Source organism: Solea senegalensis, linkage group LG1 (genome assembly GCF_019176455.1).
Source record: "Solea senegalensis isolate Sse05_10M linkage group LG1, IFAPA_SoseM_1, whole genome shotgun sequence".
Lineage (NCBI taxonomy): Eukaryota > Metazoa > Chordata > Actinopteri > Pleuronectiformes > Soleidae > Solea > Solea senegalensis.
Genome location: NC_058021.1, coordinates 6,706,420 through 6,722,617, shown reverse-complemented (window position 1 = coordinate 6,722,617; position 16,198 = coordinate 6,706,420). Strand labels below are relative to the sequence as shown.

The following is a 16,198-nucleotide window of genomic DNA, read 5'->3' as shown; positions in this document are numbered from 1 at the left end:
CAGCCCTAGATGTGACAGTCTCCGCCCTTTCATCCACAGTGTAAACTAACAGACCCCCTCATCCTTCATTGTGTCATCTTTTTTTTTTTTTTTTCCAGAGCAGAACAAAACTGTCAAAAGTGTAAACTCCTCTAAAAAGAAAAACCAAATTATTCCAAATATGTCACCATGGCACTTCATTGAAAACAGAAGCTGTGTGGACTTGGATCACTGCACTGCATACACGAGTACATCTTCGCGGTTTTACCTCTGCTCCAAACTGCAGTGCTCTTTTTTTCTCGGGCGCATTTTTTCCTTTGTTTCTCTTTTAATCAGCATAGTGCATGATTGACTCCACGTAGTTTCCTGGGAAGAGTCCAGTGACGCCGTTGCAGACGCCTTCATACCACCCGTCATCGTTCTTCTTGATAATGTAGATGATGGCGCCCTCCATGAAGGACAGCTCATCCTCCTTGTCCTTGGAGTAGTCGTAGATGGCCACAACTGGGGAAAGGCATAATGAGTAGAACCAGGGTAAATACATCAGTTTTTCCACTATTAAAGAGCAAAAACTAATTAAAAATTGTTAGTTTTTGTATAACCTTTCTCTAAATAAGCCTTGGGGGCCCATTGGGGGTCTCCGTCAGCGTAGGGATCACTGTAGTGAACCACTGCTGCCTCCTCTTCCTCGTAGTCCACAGGAGGAGGAGGAGGAGGAGGAGAGGGTTCTTCAAACACACCCATGTCCTCTGGTGGAGGTGGAGGAGGCGGGGCAGGGCTGTCTGTTACTGGAGGAGCAAAAAGTGCAAGAGAACAATAAGGAAAAGTTTAAACTTGACTCCCACAGCAGTGTGTGTGTGTCTCTCTCTCATTTTTCCACATCTTGTTTTTAGTCTTTTCATTTCTTGGCAGTTCAAACATGACCAAAATGATCGGTGACGTTTTCAGTCAACAAAAAAGTTTGGTTATTTCACGATAATCGCAAAAGACATTCACCCTCAAATAAAATAGAAAATGCAGAAGAAGTAGAACTCAGCATTTACTACTTCTACTACAAGGCAATTACTAATGTCACTACACTCGATAATGTCTGTGCATTGTCATTTGTTTTTTAATGATTTGGCAAAATGTTCATTAAAAACACTCTATATTTACTCTATATTGTCATTGTCATTGATTGTATTTATTTGTTCTAGTATTTCTTGTAAATGTAAACACACGCTGTCTTATTTCAAGAAAGAAGTCCAACTAAGAACCTGTTGTTGAGAAAGTATTAGGGTGTAATTATTTGGGTGCATTTACACGTAAACACGTCACTTCTGTAAAGGAGAAGTTCATGCAAATGTGATGCGGTGAAAATGGTTGCATCGAAAGTGTGACTTTAAAAGGCTGGCCCACTTCCTGTGGTCCTGTCCTCTTCCGTCTTTGAACTACATTTAATGACACACGTTTCCTCTTTAAAAAACTTCACATTGCATCTCACATGTTCTTCATCCTGCTTTTAAGTGAAAAAGCACCAAAGAACTGAAACTGATGCGTCACCTACCTATCGTGTATTTCAGCGATCTAACAATGTGTAGTGTTTGATCCTCTATTATGGTCAGTGTTTGGTCATTTGGTTTTTTTCATGATACAACAGTATTTCAGTGCCATGACGACACACTTCGGACCGCAGCTTACTTTACTTACACACGTTCCCCTTTTTCCTCTTGTGGAAATGAAAAATGTGCCACTTCCTGTTAATGTGTGGAGGAGCAATTTTAAACGTGTTTTTTAAAAACTTATAATAAAAACATAAAATGATCTATTCTTTACCTCACTGTCTGAGTCATGTGTGGTCATGTGCTTCAGTTCAGTGCACTGTTTGACCAGACAGGTACAAACAGTTCTTCTCCTCTACTGCAGACAGCGGACGACAAATTAGGACGTGGCATCATAGGGTCACATTTTCTCTCTTTAGTGGTCAGAGTACACGGTGCAAGCTTTCAGTGATGGTGCCATCACCATGGCAACAGACAGACACGGGGGCACACATTAAGTGCAGGAAAAGGTGTGCTGAGCGTAGCAAGCCACAGAACGGGGTTTTCAAGAGATGTAGTGGAAGATACATACATACGGTATCTATAATATTAGCATAGCAACATGAAGATCAGTATGAAGATCTAAATCTACTGGGGCTGCTTGGTTAAATACCTGGTGATAGAGCTGCAACTAACGATTATTTTCATAATCGATTAATCTGCCGATTATTTTCTCGATGAATCGCTTGGTGTTCAGAATATCAGAAAACCTTAAAAAATGTTGATCGGTGCTTGTCAATGTTCTCAAATGTCTTGTTTTGTCCACAAACCAAAATGATTCACTTTGAATGATTTCATTGTTATCCAGAGCAAAGAAATTAAGAAAATAGTCACATTTAAGAAGCTTAAACAATCGGAAATCTTGTTTTAATCATGAAAAAAGCATCAAACAGATTATTCGATTATCAGAATAGTTGCCGATTAATTTAGTAATCGATAAATAACCGATTCATCGTTTCAGCTCTAACTGGCTATACAGTAGCTATGCCCTTTATTTACAGTTTTATAATGTAGAGAATTTAATCTAAGTGCATGTGCAAATAATGTAGAAATGAAATGAAAGGTGGATGTGAATGTTTGTAACACCAAAACTATGTCACGAAGCGCCAAGTCTGTTGGTGTTTTTGTTTGCTTAGTTTAGTTATTGTGTTAGTTTAGGTTTAAAGTCACGTTAAGTTCATGTCAATTTTGGTGTGGGTTTGATTTTCACTTCCCCTTTTATTTTGGTAAATGTCATGTCTTCCTGTCTCGTCGTTTCCTCAGTCGTGTTGACACATCTCCCCTAATTCCCTCATGCACTTCACCTGGTGATCCTTGAGTAATCACTCGCACCTGCCCTTGATTCCCTCTCCCCTATATAGTGTCCCCAGTTCTCTTGTCATTTGCGCTAATTCCCTCGTGTTGCTGTCATTCGCATCCATGTGAGACGATGTCAGTGATATTTTCTTACATCGAAGTAAGGAGTTACTTTTGCCTAAATTCAACCAAAGCACCTCTTCGTGGAAACATCATGTTTAAAAGTGTCTTCTGTCAGAGTTCAGAGGACTCTACACCAAAGCCGGATGAGTAGGTTAGTGTTCTAAGTTGAGCATAAAGTGTCACAAAAGAGGCTCTTTTTTAACCCACATCACCATGGTGACTAAAGCGCTGAGAATAACCTGGTCTGGATTGTTTCTGGTGTCTTCTCATCGTCCAGCCGTTATTATAAGTATATAATTTCAAAGTCTAAGCATAAAGTGATTTCTTTTGGAAAATCCAATGTGTATATTTAACTGCACTGTCACGCTGTATTTCCTCATTAATAAGTGCATGTCTGTGTACAGTATGCATTGAGTACTTACTGCTCTCCTGCATTCTGGCCACAAATCCGGTCAGAGGGATCTGTGGAGTCAGCTGGACCATGGGAGGAGGAGGGGGAGGAGCCACAGACACTGGAGCAGCAACGCCCAGAAACGAAAGAAATGGCAGATAAACAGAGGCGGTGGACAGAGAGAGAGAGTGACAGTGCAAGGAAAGGGGGGGGAAAAAAGGATAACAATGGAGAAAGAATAAGACAAAAAGCTTGTGAGCAAGTGAAAGAGTGCAGGGAGCTTTGCTGAGTAACCTATTCCCTCCTTTGACATGAGGCTTTCACCTCATCTCAGTCTGAAAATCTACTTCCTCAGCATCGGTTTAAAGTCAGAAGCGAAGCCTCTAGGCAGATGTGCGACAGTGACAAGGTGACAGCAGACGTGTTCTAAAAAAAGCATTTACAGGTAGAGCTGCTGCATCTGGATCTCATCCAGCAGAGGATTTCATTAAAAGTTCATTAGAGTGGTGTGTGCAGATGGAGAGCAACATTTACTGAATGACCTTGTACCTGACCGGTCTAATTTAAGCCTTTAGACGGGAGATAAATGGACCGATACACATAGAGAAACACAGATGTCCTCACTCAAAGACATGATGTCACACACACACACACACACACACACACACACACACACACACACACACGCACATGCCGGCCACGTCTGACTCATAAATCACATGTAATAGAGGGGCGACTGTGATCTCACAAACCAGTAAAATCATATCACCCCACCCAGCTCCCACAACAGAACCACATCCTTCCACTACACCCCCACAGATCAGTGAGCTCTTTCTTTTTATTTTAAATCTCATTATGACTTTTCTGCCCTGAAATGCCTCCCCACGTTTTCTCCTTAACAAGAAACATCCTTCAGCTAAAGTGATAATGTCATAGCTCAATCAGAAATGTAATCAAACACTCTTAACGCTATCAATAATTAGGCTTCATCATTCATTTTCACATCGCCTCGACCCAGAGGCCAGCATTTAGGAGGTTTAATTCTATTTTCAAGTCCAAAGTTTATTTAGCTAAGGCTTCTCAGGAAATTTTAAATGTCAGCAATTTCTAAAGTTGCATCTTATTTCAATTCATTCACACACCATTTCTACACACCAACTAATCCTATACCAGAGTGTAAGTAATAGGAAACCACACGGTGTTTAACAAACAGATTATTGACAAATAAACACATCAAATCTGAGTTACTTGGGTTCTGTGTGTAGGCAGGTCCCCCGTTGATGTGAGGCTGCTGGGAGGAGACAGAGGGCGCGCGGCGGTAAGTGCCGGTGGCCGACACCATGGAGGCTGAGGACGTGGTGGAGGAGTTGTGGCGAGAAATCTGGCGGGAGATTGTGCCGAACTGGGACATGGGGATGGGACCCAAGCCGGGGCCTTGGGGCACTGAGGCTGAAGATGCCGCCACTGCAGGTGAGAAGTTTGAGAGAGTTTAGTACACAATGTTATTGACCTTGACCTGATTTACTTACTCAAATCGAGTATATCTATATAAGGAATGTAAAGTAAAAGAGTGTTGACATAATAAGTAAGTATAATTACCTTTAAATTTAAAAAAAATAATTAGGTTTTTGTAGCCTTACTGTAGGCGAGGGTCTCGCTTTACGGACCAACAAAGCGCAACTGCTTCGCCCACATAAACCCAACGCATAAACCAACAAAGAAGAAGAAGGAAGTGCGAATGGAAAGAGGATTTACATCTATTCCGTTATGTGAATTCCACTGACAAAGTCATCTGTTACAGTCAACAGTTTCACCATTAGATGTCAATGAACCTTTAAACGCAGCATTTTTTATTTTTATTTTTTAAATGTCCTTATTCATAACTAAAGGTTTAGTTTAGCGTAGTCAGGCTACAACTGTAGCTTGACCTAACTATGCATGGAAAAGTGCTGTAAGGTTACAGCACTGAGGCTCACCTTGCCCCAAACTGGGAGGGGACGGGGTGGGAACAGCCAGAGGAAGACCCACTCCACTGCTTCCACTGTTCTCCCTGCCACCACTACCCCCACTGCTGCCACTGCAGAAAGAGAGAGGGAGAACAGACAGAGTCTTTTACATTGATCATTAGAGGATATGTGAGGCACACTTAATGACATGACAGCAGATGACATCCTATCATTAGTCTCTCCCATGTCATTCTGTCATAACAATAGACCCATCACTGTGGCAACACGCTTCATGCTGTCTGAATTAAGTCACATGGAACTAAATAAAGAACTATCTACAAGAGAAAAACTGCAGTTTAACAGTATTTTCTGAAACCCTAGCAAGTAGCCTGCCAGCACAGTGACCTTTTTCATGCAATGTCGCCTCTTTAAGGTTGATGGTTCAATCCCCAGCTCCTCCTGCACACCCATCAAAGTGAACTTTGACAACTACATTTTAGTGGTGGAGGTGATCAGGTTTCCTTACAGCAGAGGGGTTAAGAGTAGAGGCTCTGCGTTACCTGTGTGTTCTGGGCCTCTGGTTGAGCGAGGCTGTGCGTGCAGGACTGTGCTGGTTGCCCAGTCGGGCCGGGCTCGTCATGTAGTCATTGGGCACCACAGGAGGCTTCACTGGCTCCAGTGTCTTGTAGGGGGTGTTACGTCTGCGCATCGGAAGATAAATCAACGTTTTATCATGATAGGCTTTTACAGAGTATTCTTATAGAGCCACAGTCATTTAAATACTAACATGACTACAAGTTCTTACCCCAGGGTACCGCGACCGGCCATGGGGGGGCTTGGGGGTTTCTGTGTTGGGGGGTTGGTCCTGGCGAGCGTCCCTCCTCGCCCTGCAGCATTGTTCCCATGTTGCTAGAGAAGCAGAAATGTGTTGAAACAATGCTGATCAGCTGATACCAGAGTCCAAAATGCTGCTGAGGAGTTACAGCACAGAGTCCCGAAAAAATAAATAATTAAATATGTATACACAGTATATAAAGAACATACTGCAGGTTAGGAGACAACATCTCTACATTCTCTTGTTTATTCATTAACCGTAACATGACTCCTATAGTACAGCAGTTAACAGTATTTATGGTGGTACAATATAATAGTACATGATTCACACCACCAAAAATACACCTAACCATTCTATGAAGTCATTTTCATGGGTGCATGATATCTTGATGCAACACTGACAAAGAGAAGGACAACCATCTCTTACCTTGGCCTTAAGCCACTGAGCACAAGCAAGCAGAAAGAGAAGACAGAAGAAGAAATGCTTATTGGTTAATATGAAAATGTAGCATTCTTTATGAACAGTTCAGTTGTTAATAAACATAATACGGAATCATTAATACTGTATGTTGAATGGAAAGAGCAAGAGTAGAGACAGGGTAACCAATATTAATGAAAGTAACATTTATCAGGTAGATGGGCCTCTAAGGTTATTTAAGAACTAAACTGCACTACTCAAATGAATTTTTACAGTTAATGCTGTGCCTATCAGCAAGAGGATTTTTCTTAACACCAAAATATGCAATTTCCATTTTGGCCGACCAAAACGACATCCTTTATTTCGAAGACATGCATGAAATAGAGGCAGAAATAAGATTAATACATAGAGTGGAACTGCTCCTCCATCGGTCTATTCTCTGTGCATCAGACGTGTGTCACACACTGTGATCAGATCGACAACTGCTTAAATCGACAGACACACACGAGAAGTAATTGCACAACACTTGGGCTACACTGACATTTGAAGCGTCGCTCTGAGAATCTGAAACACTGGGGCACAGTGAGGTCATAAATAACCGGAGTGAAGGGTTCAGACTGTCTGAGAGGCTGAAACTGCGTCTCCCTGGTAACTGACAGTTATGCCAATAAAGGCTATTATGGTGGAGGGGTGAGCACAGTCATCCGTGAACGTGTGAATAGGTCTTTGCATGCTCAGGTCTGACTTGGCATCGACGAACACGGGCGAGTTCCCCTGATAATGTGGATGTGGAGGCAACAAATAGGTGGAGGTGAACACACCTTCCCCACTCGAGGGAATCCACCACAGTCAGGGGAGAATAGGCTCTGAGGTGACGAGTACTAATCAGCTGCTACACAGCAAAACAGAAATGTACTTGTTTATTTGTATATAGTTTTGACTTTTATTATTAGTATTATTTATTATCTCTGGTGTCTTCTCATTTGCAAACTGGTGAGAAAGCGTTTCCACGGCTCCTTTTTTGTGTGATTTTTCATTCATGGGTGAATTGAATGGGTTGGTAACACACATTATGACATTACTCACTGTATAACAGAGACCTATTGTGAAGTTTCTATCTAGCAGATGCAGTGGGGAGAAAATGAACACCTGAATTATTCCGACCATGTGCGTGTCTAGGTTGGGAGGGGGTGATCTGGTGGAAAATATGGAATACGGTACGCGTTCCTATCCACCCTGCGACAAGCATGAGCACATCCACGCAAATAAACGCAGTCACTGTCACACGCACACGCAAAGTCAAACAATAATTTATCCCTGAGTGCAAGTAACAAACTTGATATTGATACTGATTCTTTCTGAATCTAATTACAAAAGGAAAATAGATTGCACACACGTTGCAGCAGGTTTTAAGCATCTATAATGAGATCTATAAACTGCAGCCTCCATGAATGATGCTTTATTTGCATAGTGGTGCCATGACAAAATGTCTCAGTGTGAGGCGGCTCTCAGAGGAGGAGGAAACACTGGCTTCTGAATCTGAATCAGTGGACAGCTACTATCGCAACAGAGACCCAGAGACACAGGGGCAGAGAGGAGGGATGAAGAGTCCTCAGACACTGTGCACATTTAAGACACCGACAATCAATCCACACAACTGTGTGTACACACACAGAATGCTGTATCAAAGAGGAAAAAAAGAGGAGCAGGAGGGAACGGATGGATCATGGGGAGAAAGAGAGAGAGAATAAAACATTGAAGAATGAGCCGGAAAAGAGCTGACAGAATATTTCCCCATGATTCAATAGGAGATGTGGTGTTATGAGTAACACTTGGCCTAAAATGCCTCCTCATTAGTCACACTCTGGACTCACACAGTCATCTACCAACTCAGTATCTTTCTCTTGTACTGTGGCTTTTAACTGCATTTCTCTGTGTTTCTGTATTTAATTAACTAAAGGAATAACTACAAAAATTCAAAAATAAGAGAACAAATACTAGGTTGTTTTTATAATAAAGTCAAACAGATACATTGACATTTACAGATGTTGATGTGTAGTTTGGTTTTGAAATAAGGAAGAAGAGAATCTTACTTTGACGCCGTGTCCCACATCATCCAGCAGTGTGTAGTCAATGGGCTTTCGAATGTAGCGCACCGGCCGCTCCATGTTGCCTGGGGCGATGATCTTGTGGGTGCGGGAGGTGTTTTTGTTTGTGGTCAGGATGCCGATCTCCCGACGTGCCACCTTCTCTTTATGAATGTCCACCGTCTCCAGGAGAAAGAAAGGAATAAAACAAATATTTAGAGTTTACTTCGCATCCTTCTCTAAAAATAAATGGCTTTATTTAAAATTCATATAATAATCTCCAGTTCTCTGTTTAATTATAATAAGTCTATGTCTATGTCTTTGTTTTGTGGACATATTTGACCTGGTCTAGTAGTTTGCTTTCAAGGTAAACTCGGCACTTCCTCCCACTATGTCAAATTAAAAGTCCCCCAGAAGCAGGAACAGCATCCACCTCCTTTTCCATCTTATTTTATTATGATGGGGGTTTTTTTTTTAGAAACAATTTCATATTGTACAAACAAACACATTTTCCTCTTTCAAGCATAGTTTATAAAAATAGTTCTTCCCTCTGTGGTTTTATAAAAACACAACCTCCTCACTGCTTGGACACACACTCTCACTCTGCGGCCATCCTTTTGAACTCCTACTGACCCACAACTGTGCCCCACTGGCCTACACCCTGGGGCTCTTTAGACAAAGCCCTCCTTTTACCCTTCACTCCAGGGCCAACTGAAGATATTAGTGACCTCCATCTCCTCTGTAATTTAGGTCTTCATCACTCAGGTGTCCTGCACGATCTGTCCTTCAATTCATGAGAAGTGAAATGGGTGATAGATGTGTGGAAGTGTTGAAAATGAGATATGAAAGATAGAGGTCTTTGTCTGTTGAGTATGAGGTCACACCTGGGAGGACTTTAAATATAAAAAGACTGTAAAGGGCACATTGTGGCGTGTGTGTGTGTATGTGACCACACTATTCTTCTTATTTTTTTTAAGCAAACTCCACACAGGAATGAGGTCACACATCAATCACCAACACATCATTCTCTGCTGCTGTAGGACCGCCTCTCTGCGAGCTGGGGACAAAAAGGCCACCAGAGAGACTGCACTTTTGATTTGAGTAGTAAATTTGACCCGCAACTGCTGCTCCCTCCTGCTGTGCAAAAACCTCCGTCCGTGCCTGTGCGTCTGCGTAAATGTAGAGAAAGTGGAAACATTGGAAACTCAGAGGAAACTGCAGCGACACACCCAGCTTCAGATGGGAAGTAAGAAAAAAAAGACCTGCCTACTTCCTTCCTCTGACAGATGGGTGGAGGCAGAGTGCAGCTCAGAGAAAGTGACAAAAGCAAAACTCAGAGAGGACAGAGAGACGAGACAGAGACAGAAAATAGATAGAGCTCCCATGAGTAAAAGGAAAAGGAGAAGAAAGGAGAGTGACGATGGGGCAGGTGATGAGAAAATTAACTTTTTAGTCTTCGTGTACCAGCTTCACATGTGTACTAGCTTCACATCAAACCACCCATCTGCTCCAACACCATACTATTAGCTTGGTTTCTGTATCTGCACTGAACACATTTTATTGACACTTAGTGGGAGGGTGATGTGTGAGCCAGAGGATTGGCCCCTGATACGTTTTATTTACTCTAACATTGCAAGATCAATCTTTTTTTAAGATGGCCATGAATGTCCTGAAAAACAACACAGAGACCGTGTGAACAGGTCAAATCCGAAAGTGAACGATGTGCGTTTTATTGTTAGCAGGGCCTTCAGAGCACTACCTGGAATTATTTTGCCACCCATTATCGCCGATAAACTGCATGCATAACCTTTGTGCTGGCGTTCTGAGAATAGATGTTCTGAGATGAAAGTGGCAGAAGTGGGTCACTGATTTGGGAGGATAAAGGAGGGATCAGAAAAGGAACTGGCAGACAGAACTCAGTGAAATGAAATGATGTAAAGTGAACACTCATAGTTGCTTTATTTTTTAGACAATCCAGAATCAAAAAGAAGCATTTTTTTTTCTATTTGTTTGTTCAGACACAATGAGGACAAGTGAACACAGCCATTCGATTTAGCTCATACACACAAAGAGCTGAAATAGACAGCCAGAGCTCTGTTTTGATTAAACACACTGTCCTGTTGTTTTGCATTCAAGTAGCAGCCTCTCTTGGATAGTTCTGTCACAGCCAAACTCGACTGTGGGCTTTCAAATCCCACAGATGTGGGACTTGAATTTTGCAGCAGTGTTTATCTACCTTCCACTGTCTCCCCTTTCACTCTCGCAAGTCAAGACAATTTGCACAATCAAAGTCGGAGGTGTGTCAGATGCATATCATTTTGTAAACTCATTTTCTCAAAATTCAAGTCATTTCGGGTGTAGCAGGGAACATCATTTACAAAATTGACATCATGTTCTATGGAAGAAGAGCTGAGTGATTGAGGCTGTTAACGACACAGGGGAAAATGTTTGTCATTCCTTCAGGAAAACAATTCAAGCCTCATGCTGGTCATGTTTGTACTGCATCTAACTCATCCAGCAGCCTGTGGAGTACAGCGGGCGCTGGACATGCTAACCAGGCGAGAGTGCTGGCGTCAGGATTTCACTTCATCCCTGACAGGCTTAATGAAGCACACGGGGAGGGGAAGCGGACATTCACTGGCTGACAGACACGAAACGCACACAGAGGGACAGCGTTAGAGAGAGAGAGGGAAAGAGAGAGAGAGGGGCAGGCTGTGAAGCAGGAGGTCTAGCAGCTCCAGCATGATTCATGCCTCCGTCATATCTATCTCTCTGCTGGTCTCAATTTGATGCAAATATGTTGTGTGCCTCGGTGTTATGGGTAAGGATATCAATCAATCCCACAGTCATGTGCTGTTTCACGAATATTCTTGCAGCGGATAAATTGTAGAATGTATAAAAACCCAAAACCTGTGGTACCAAATGCAAATAGCACCAGTTCCCAAATTCCTATTAGCAAAGTTTGAATTGAACACTTGGGAAACACTACAGCTATCCACTATTATCTGAGAATATATTCCGTTGATTCTAATTTCAAACCAGAGCTACAAGCTACAGACTCCTACGCTATTTGAATTCTACTGACTCCTTTTGAGTTTTATGAATGACAACTGCACGTTTGCGCATATCTGTGTTCTGTGGCCGTGGTATGTACCTGGGAGATGTGGTTGATGGAGGACTCCATGCGTCGTAGTTGCGAGGCCTGGATGTCGAGCAGCTGCAGCACATTGTTAGCTAAGGCATTGATCTGGTAGGCCACGCTGGCCAGAGACTGGGTGGTGTAGGCCTTGGTCTCCTCCAGGGCCTTCTTCTTGTCTTGAGCCTGGCAGCGAGAGGTAGGAGGGACAGAGACAAAGAGAAATCAGAAGTCGGGAGAAAAAAAAAAAGTGGAATGATGTGTGGGTGGGGAAAAAAAAATTGAGAATTTGTCAGAGGGAAGTCCAATTGTCCAGAAGAGCCAGGAGGAAATGCTGCAATGCCATTGTTACTACCAGTGAAGTGAGAGGACACTTCACTGGTTCTGCTACAGGGAACAGCATTTGGCAGGTCCATTCACTCCATTAAAACGTGAATGTTGCAAAGTTTGTGTGTGTGCTGGTGGGGTGTTGTTGGGACTGCTGTGGAATGCAAAGCAGCCTTGAACCTATAACAATAACCCTAACCCTAATATCTTTGTTGAATAACATGGCACAGGTGCATTGTGGGAGTTATGAGTGGTGAGGAGGAATTCCAAGACATTTTTCTCAAATGCCAAAACATTACCCAGCTGCACAACCCTGTTTCTGGACACCTTTAAATAGCAATGATACTGAATGTATGCACATATTTATAGTTTGGAAACAAAACAGGAACAAAGGAAGGCCAAATGGAGAACCTCTCCAACAGGGGACACTCAAATCTGTTACTTGAAGTAGGGCTACAACTAACACACATTATTTTAAAGCATTATACCCGCTGAATTGAATCCTTTTCCATTTATTGCTCAGTCACGGATTATTTTGCCTACTTCTTGAGTGGACGTGTACAATGACACCATTTTGCAACACCAGCACTCACCCACCTGCTACCTTGAAAACCACCTGCAGCAATACTGTCCACTGCAGATTTCTGTTGGGACCTGCGGGTCAGCCGTTGCCATGCACACCACTTACTTCCATTTTGTCAAACATAGGAAGGTAGTGATGGAAAAAAAAACTGCATGAGCTTACTCAGCATTATTCCCAAGACTGGAGCCGGTCTTTATACCCGAGTTTGAAAAACTCTATGTGTCTATAGTCATTTAATGTTCACAAAAATTGAATTTACTGAAATTTAAAACAAGTTAACCAAGTAAAAATGAGGTGTATGGAAAAGGTAAAAGGAGGCAGTAAAATAACATTACAGATGCCAACTTCAACTTTAATAACAATACTATGATTGATAGATTATATATATATATATATCATTATTCTTATAGATTATAAAAGATTTTAAAATGAGATTTCATGAATGAATGGACTGTATCTCCCCTGAAAGGCTGTTTCATCCTTGTTTGTTTGTTTGATTGCTTTTAAATTATGAGTGAGGCACCACAGAAAAGCTGAATTTTAGGACCGCAGAGTTGTTGATATATAATCACAAGACCAAACATCTAGAAAGGGCAGGCTGGTGAGGGCTTAAAAAGTAATGAATGCATTTTTTAATTTAATTCCTTAAAGTAACAGGCAGTCAGTGTAAAAAAGGAAAGGGTGGGTGTGATGTGTACTATTTTTCTGTATAACAGCCACTGAGGCAATGCAGTGTAACCCCTGTAACCCACTGCTGCTCACAACAGACTTACCACCACACGCACAACATTTCCTCCCCAACTGTGAGATGTTCCTCTGAGACTTCAAATAAAATCAGGTAAAAGGTAAAAAAAAAAAACCTTTGAGCAGAGCATTAATAGTGGTGAATGCTTGCCGCTATCTAGTGCATTCAAGCAGTGCAACCAAAAAAGCAGTTTTAATGACACCCATGCTTTGGTGATGTGAGGTTATTACAGCAGCACCATAGTCAAAAGAAATACCATCCTGGGGCACAGTGGGATTTCTGGCTTGTGCCAGTCTGCCAACACACACTGCACTGATAGTCCACAATGTCAGCCCTCACACACTCACCCACACTTGCTAGGTGACAGTGTCCAGGGTGACATGGTTAAATGCCAGCTACTCTGGAGACTAGAAATCCCCAAAAATTTAAATAAATATATTTGAGCCACATCAGGCCATTAAGCCTATTATTTTTTATATATATACATAATCATGTCACTAAATCACAAGCATTTTGTGGTGGATAAATAAAACTGGCATCAACATGGTCATAACAGTAATTGGAGACACTGATGTCGACCCACTGCTTTTCATAATGTATTCATCCAGTTCTTTAACTCTAGATAAACAAAAAAAGCAGGACTATATATTATTGATCTAATTAGAAAAAATAATGCGTATACATGCACTGGGGACATGTTTTATATGTCTCTGAACCGTCCTTAACAGCATTTCCTGATTTAATTTGAATTCTCATCAACAATATTTAAATGTTGCCTACAAAGGCCTTTGTAATCTGGATTTTGGATTGTATCGTAATGTCTATAAATAAGTATTAGTATCATATTATTACATTACTACAGTATAAGTGCACCACGGTGGGCTTAACTTTGCATATCTAATCGTCCTATAAACACGTGGAAGATGAAATATAGCAAAATAGCAAATGAGAAATGTTTCAACAAACCTAGTTAGTAATCTGGATCACTAAATTGATTCAGTGAGCACAACAATTTACTTTATCAAGACAAATAAAAGTGTAAATATCAATAAACCTCAATTAATTATAATGTGTTTAATTTAATTGAATGTGTTGTTGAGTGACATGGGTTTTTCTCTGGCCAATGATAATCTTTAGAAATCACTGCAGCCAATGACTTGTATATGGTACAGATTATTTTTCTTGCTTGATATTTTTCTTGATATTTGGTTTCTTTTCCCCAAGATAAAAACATAACAAACAAAATTGCTTATCTTAAATAAACATTGATTGAACAACACTGATTGTGTGTTCCCTCAATCTGAATTTTGTGTCTGCACTGCAGTGCAATTAAAATAAAAAGAATGTATATACTAATTATTAAATGCATACAAAAGATAATCCAAAAAAAAACTAAAGGGCCAATGTCGATAAATACTGTCTAAATTTCGCCCGCCTGAATTAACTTAAATGAAACTCTTAAAAGTGTTTGTTTGCTTTTTGTGCTCTGATATAAATTGTAAAATTGTAAATGAGCGTGCAGTATTGTTTCATATCAATTGCAAGACCAGAAATCGTATAGGAATGAATGGTACAATGGCAGATGTTGTGATATCGGTATGTGTCATCAGTAAATGCTTGTCTAAAGAATCGATATTAAATCGCAACGTGGTGAAAGTGCCGATTTACACCCTTAACAATATCAATCCATTCATGCTTTGCTATAATATGTACTATATATTACACACATTCAAATAGCTTTCTGTAATTACATGTAAATACACATGGCTTATGAATCCTACGTACTAATGTAGTGTGTATAAATGTGGTGATAGTGAGTCACAGTTCGTTACCCGAGAATGCAGTCAATGACAAACCACTTGGTCATAACAACGACACACCCTCTGAAAGCCCCCAGCAGCACAGGCTGGAAATGTGAGCACCGGAGCGGCCCGAGTCCGACCGACCCACCGACCGGCCGAGACGAGAAATGACCGAGCAGAGCCGAGCTGCAGAGCCGTGTCCACCAGAGCAGAGAGCCGCGGCTCGGTCACTCTCTGTGCCGGGGCCCGGCAGAAGAAAAGGCCGCTCCATGTTCGTAGCGGTTTGAGGATCCGTATTCGTCGCGACCAACATTTCCTGCCGCTGTGGTTTCACCCACTTCCACAACCGTTAGAGCAGCAGCGACGCAGACACGACGGAGACACAGCCTCTAAAAACCACCGAATTCAGCCGCCGTTTAACGCTTCTCTTACCTGAACATAATTGTTTTCACAGTATTCGGCGACCCGGGACAGGTTCTGGTAGCTTTCCACCAGCGCTCTTTTACCGGCAGGGATTTCCTCCTCTAGTAGCATTTGTAGCTCTGCCATCTTACATCCCTTTGCATTGCTGTCTCTCCCTCTCCCTGTCTTCTCTGTGCTTTTCAGTGAGGCAGTGATGCTGCGCTGCTGAGCTAATGCTGCTGCTGCTACTGCTGACCGGAGAGAAGGGCTCTCAAGCCTGGGCTCCGATTCACAACAGCCTGTAACAAATCGCAGCTACGCCGTAAAGGCTGAATGCTGATTGGCTGACAGGCCGACAGCGAGGAGCTGTTCACCAATCATATTTCACTGCGATCACTGTCTGGTGTAGCATAAAAAAAAAGGTATGTGGTGCCATGCTTCGGCAAAAAAATGTTTTTAAATTAAAATACCAAATGCCCAACTAATAAATGTATCAACAATAAAATACTATTTTTGTATTTTCAAATACTAAAAATACTTTTCCCCCCC

The 16,198-nt window shown here is 41.7% G+C and overlaps 1 protein-coding gene across 4 annotated transcripts; it reads right to left on the bottom strand.

The window, feature by feature from the left end:
- Positions 1-73: 73 nt before the first annotated feature.
- On the bottom strand, positions 74-15,963 carry LOC122764862 (abl interactor 1-like). Of its 4 annotated transcripts, XM_044018867.1 has the most exons (11): positions 15,680-15,963; positions 11,809-11,976; positions 8,661-8,837; positions 6,577-6,591; positions 6,121-6,224; positions 5,876-6,016; positions 5,346-5,446; positions 4,618-4,833; positions 3,401-3,490; positions 582-767; positions 74-483 (listed from the first exon to the last, which is right to left on the bottom strand). In XM_044018867.1, exons 1-11 carry the CDS (start codon positions 15,794-15,796, stop codon positions 308-310), a joined length of 1,491 nt encoding a protein of 496 aa, XP_043874802.1. In that variant the 5' UTR covers positions 15,797-15,963; the 3' UTR covers positions 74-307. The 4 variants fall into 4 exon arrangements, with proteins under 4 accessions (XP_043874802.1, XP_043874940.1, XP_043874872.1 ...); XM_044019005.1 differs by lacking the exon at positions 3,401-3,490; XM_044018937.1 differs by lacking the exon at positions 6,577-6,591.
- Between the last annotated feature and the right edge of the window lie 235 nt (positions 15,964-16,198).

Coding starts and splice junctions, on each gene's coding strand:
- LOC122764862 (XM_044018867.1), bottom strand. CDS start 15,796: ATGGCAGAGCTACAAATGCTACTAGAGGAGGAAATCCCTGCCGGTAAA. Junction 11,977..15,679: donor GTGAAAACAATTATGTTCAG/GTAAGAGAAGCG, acceptor TCTCGCTGCCAG/GCTCAAGACAAGAAGAAGGC. Junction 4,834..5,345: donor CCCTCCCAGTTTGGGGCAAG/GTGAGCCTCAGT, acceptor TCTCACCTGCAG/TGGCGGCATCTTCAGCCTCA.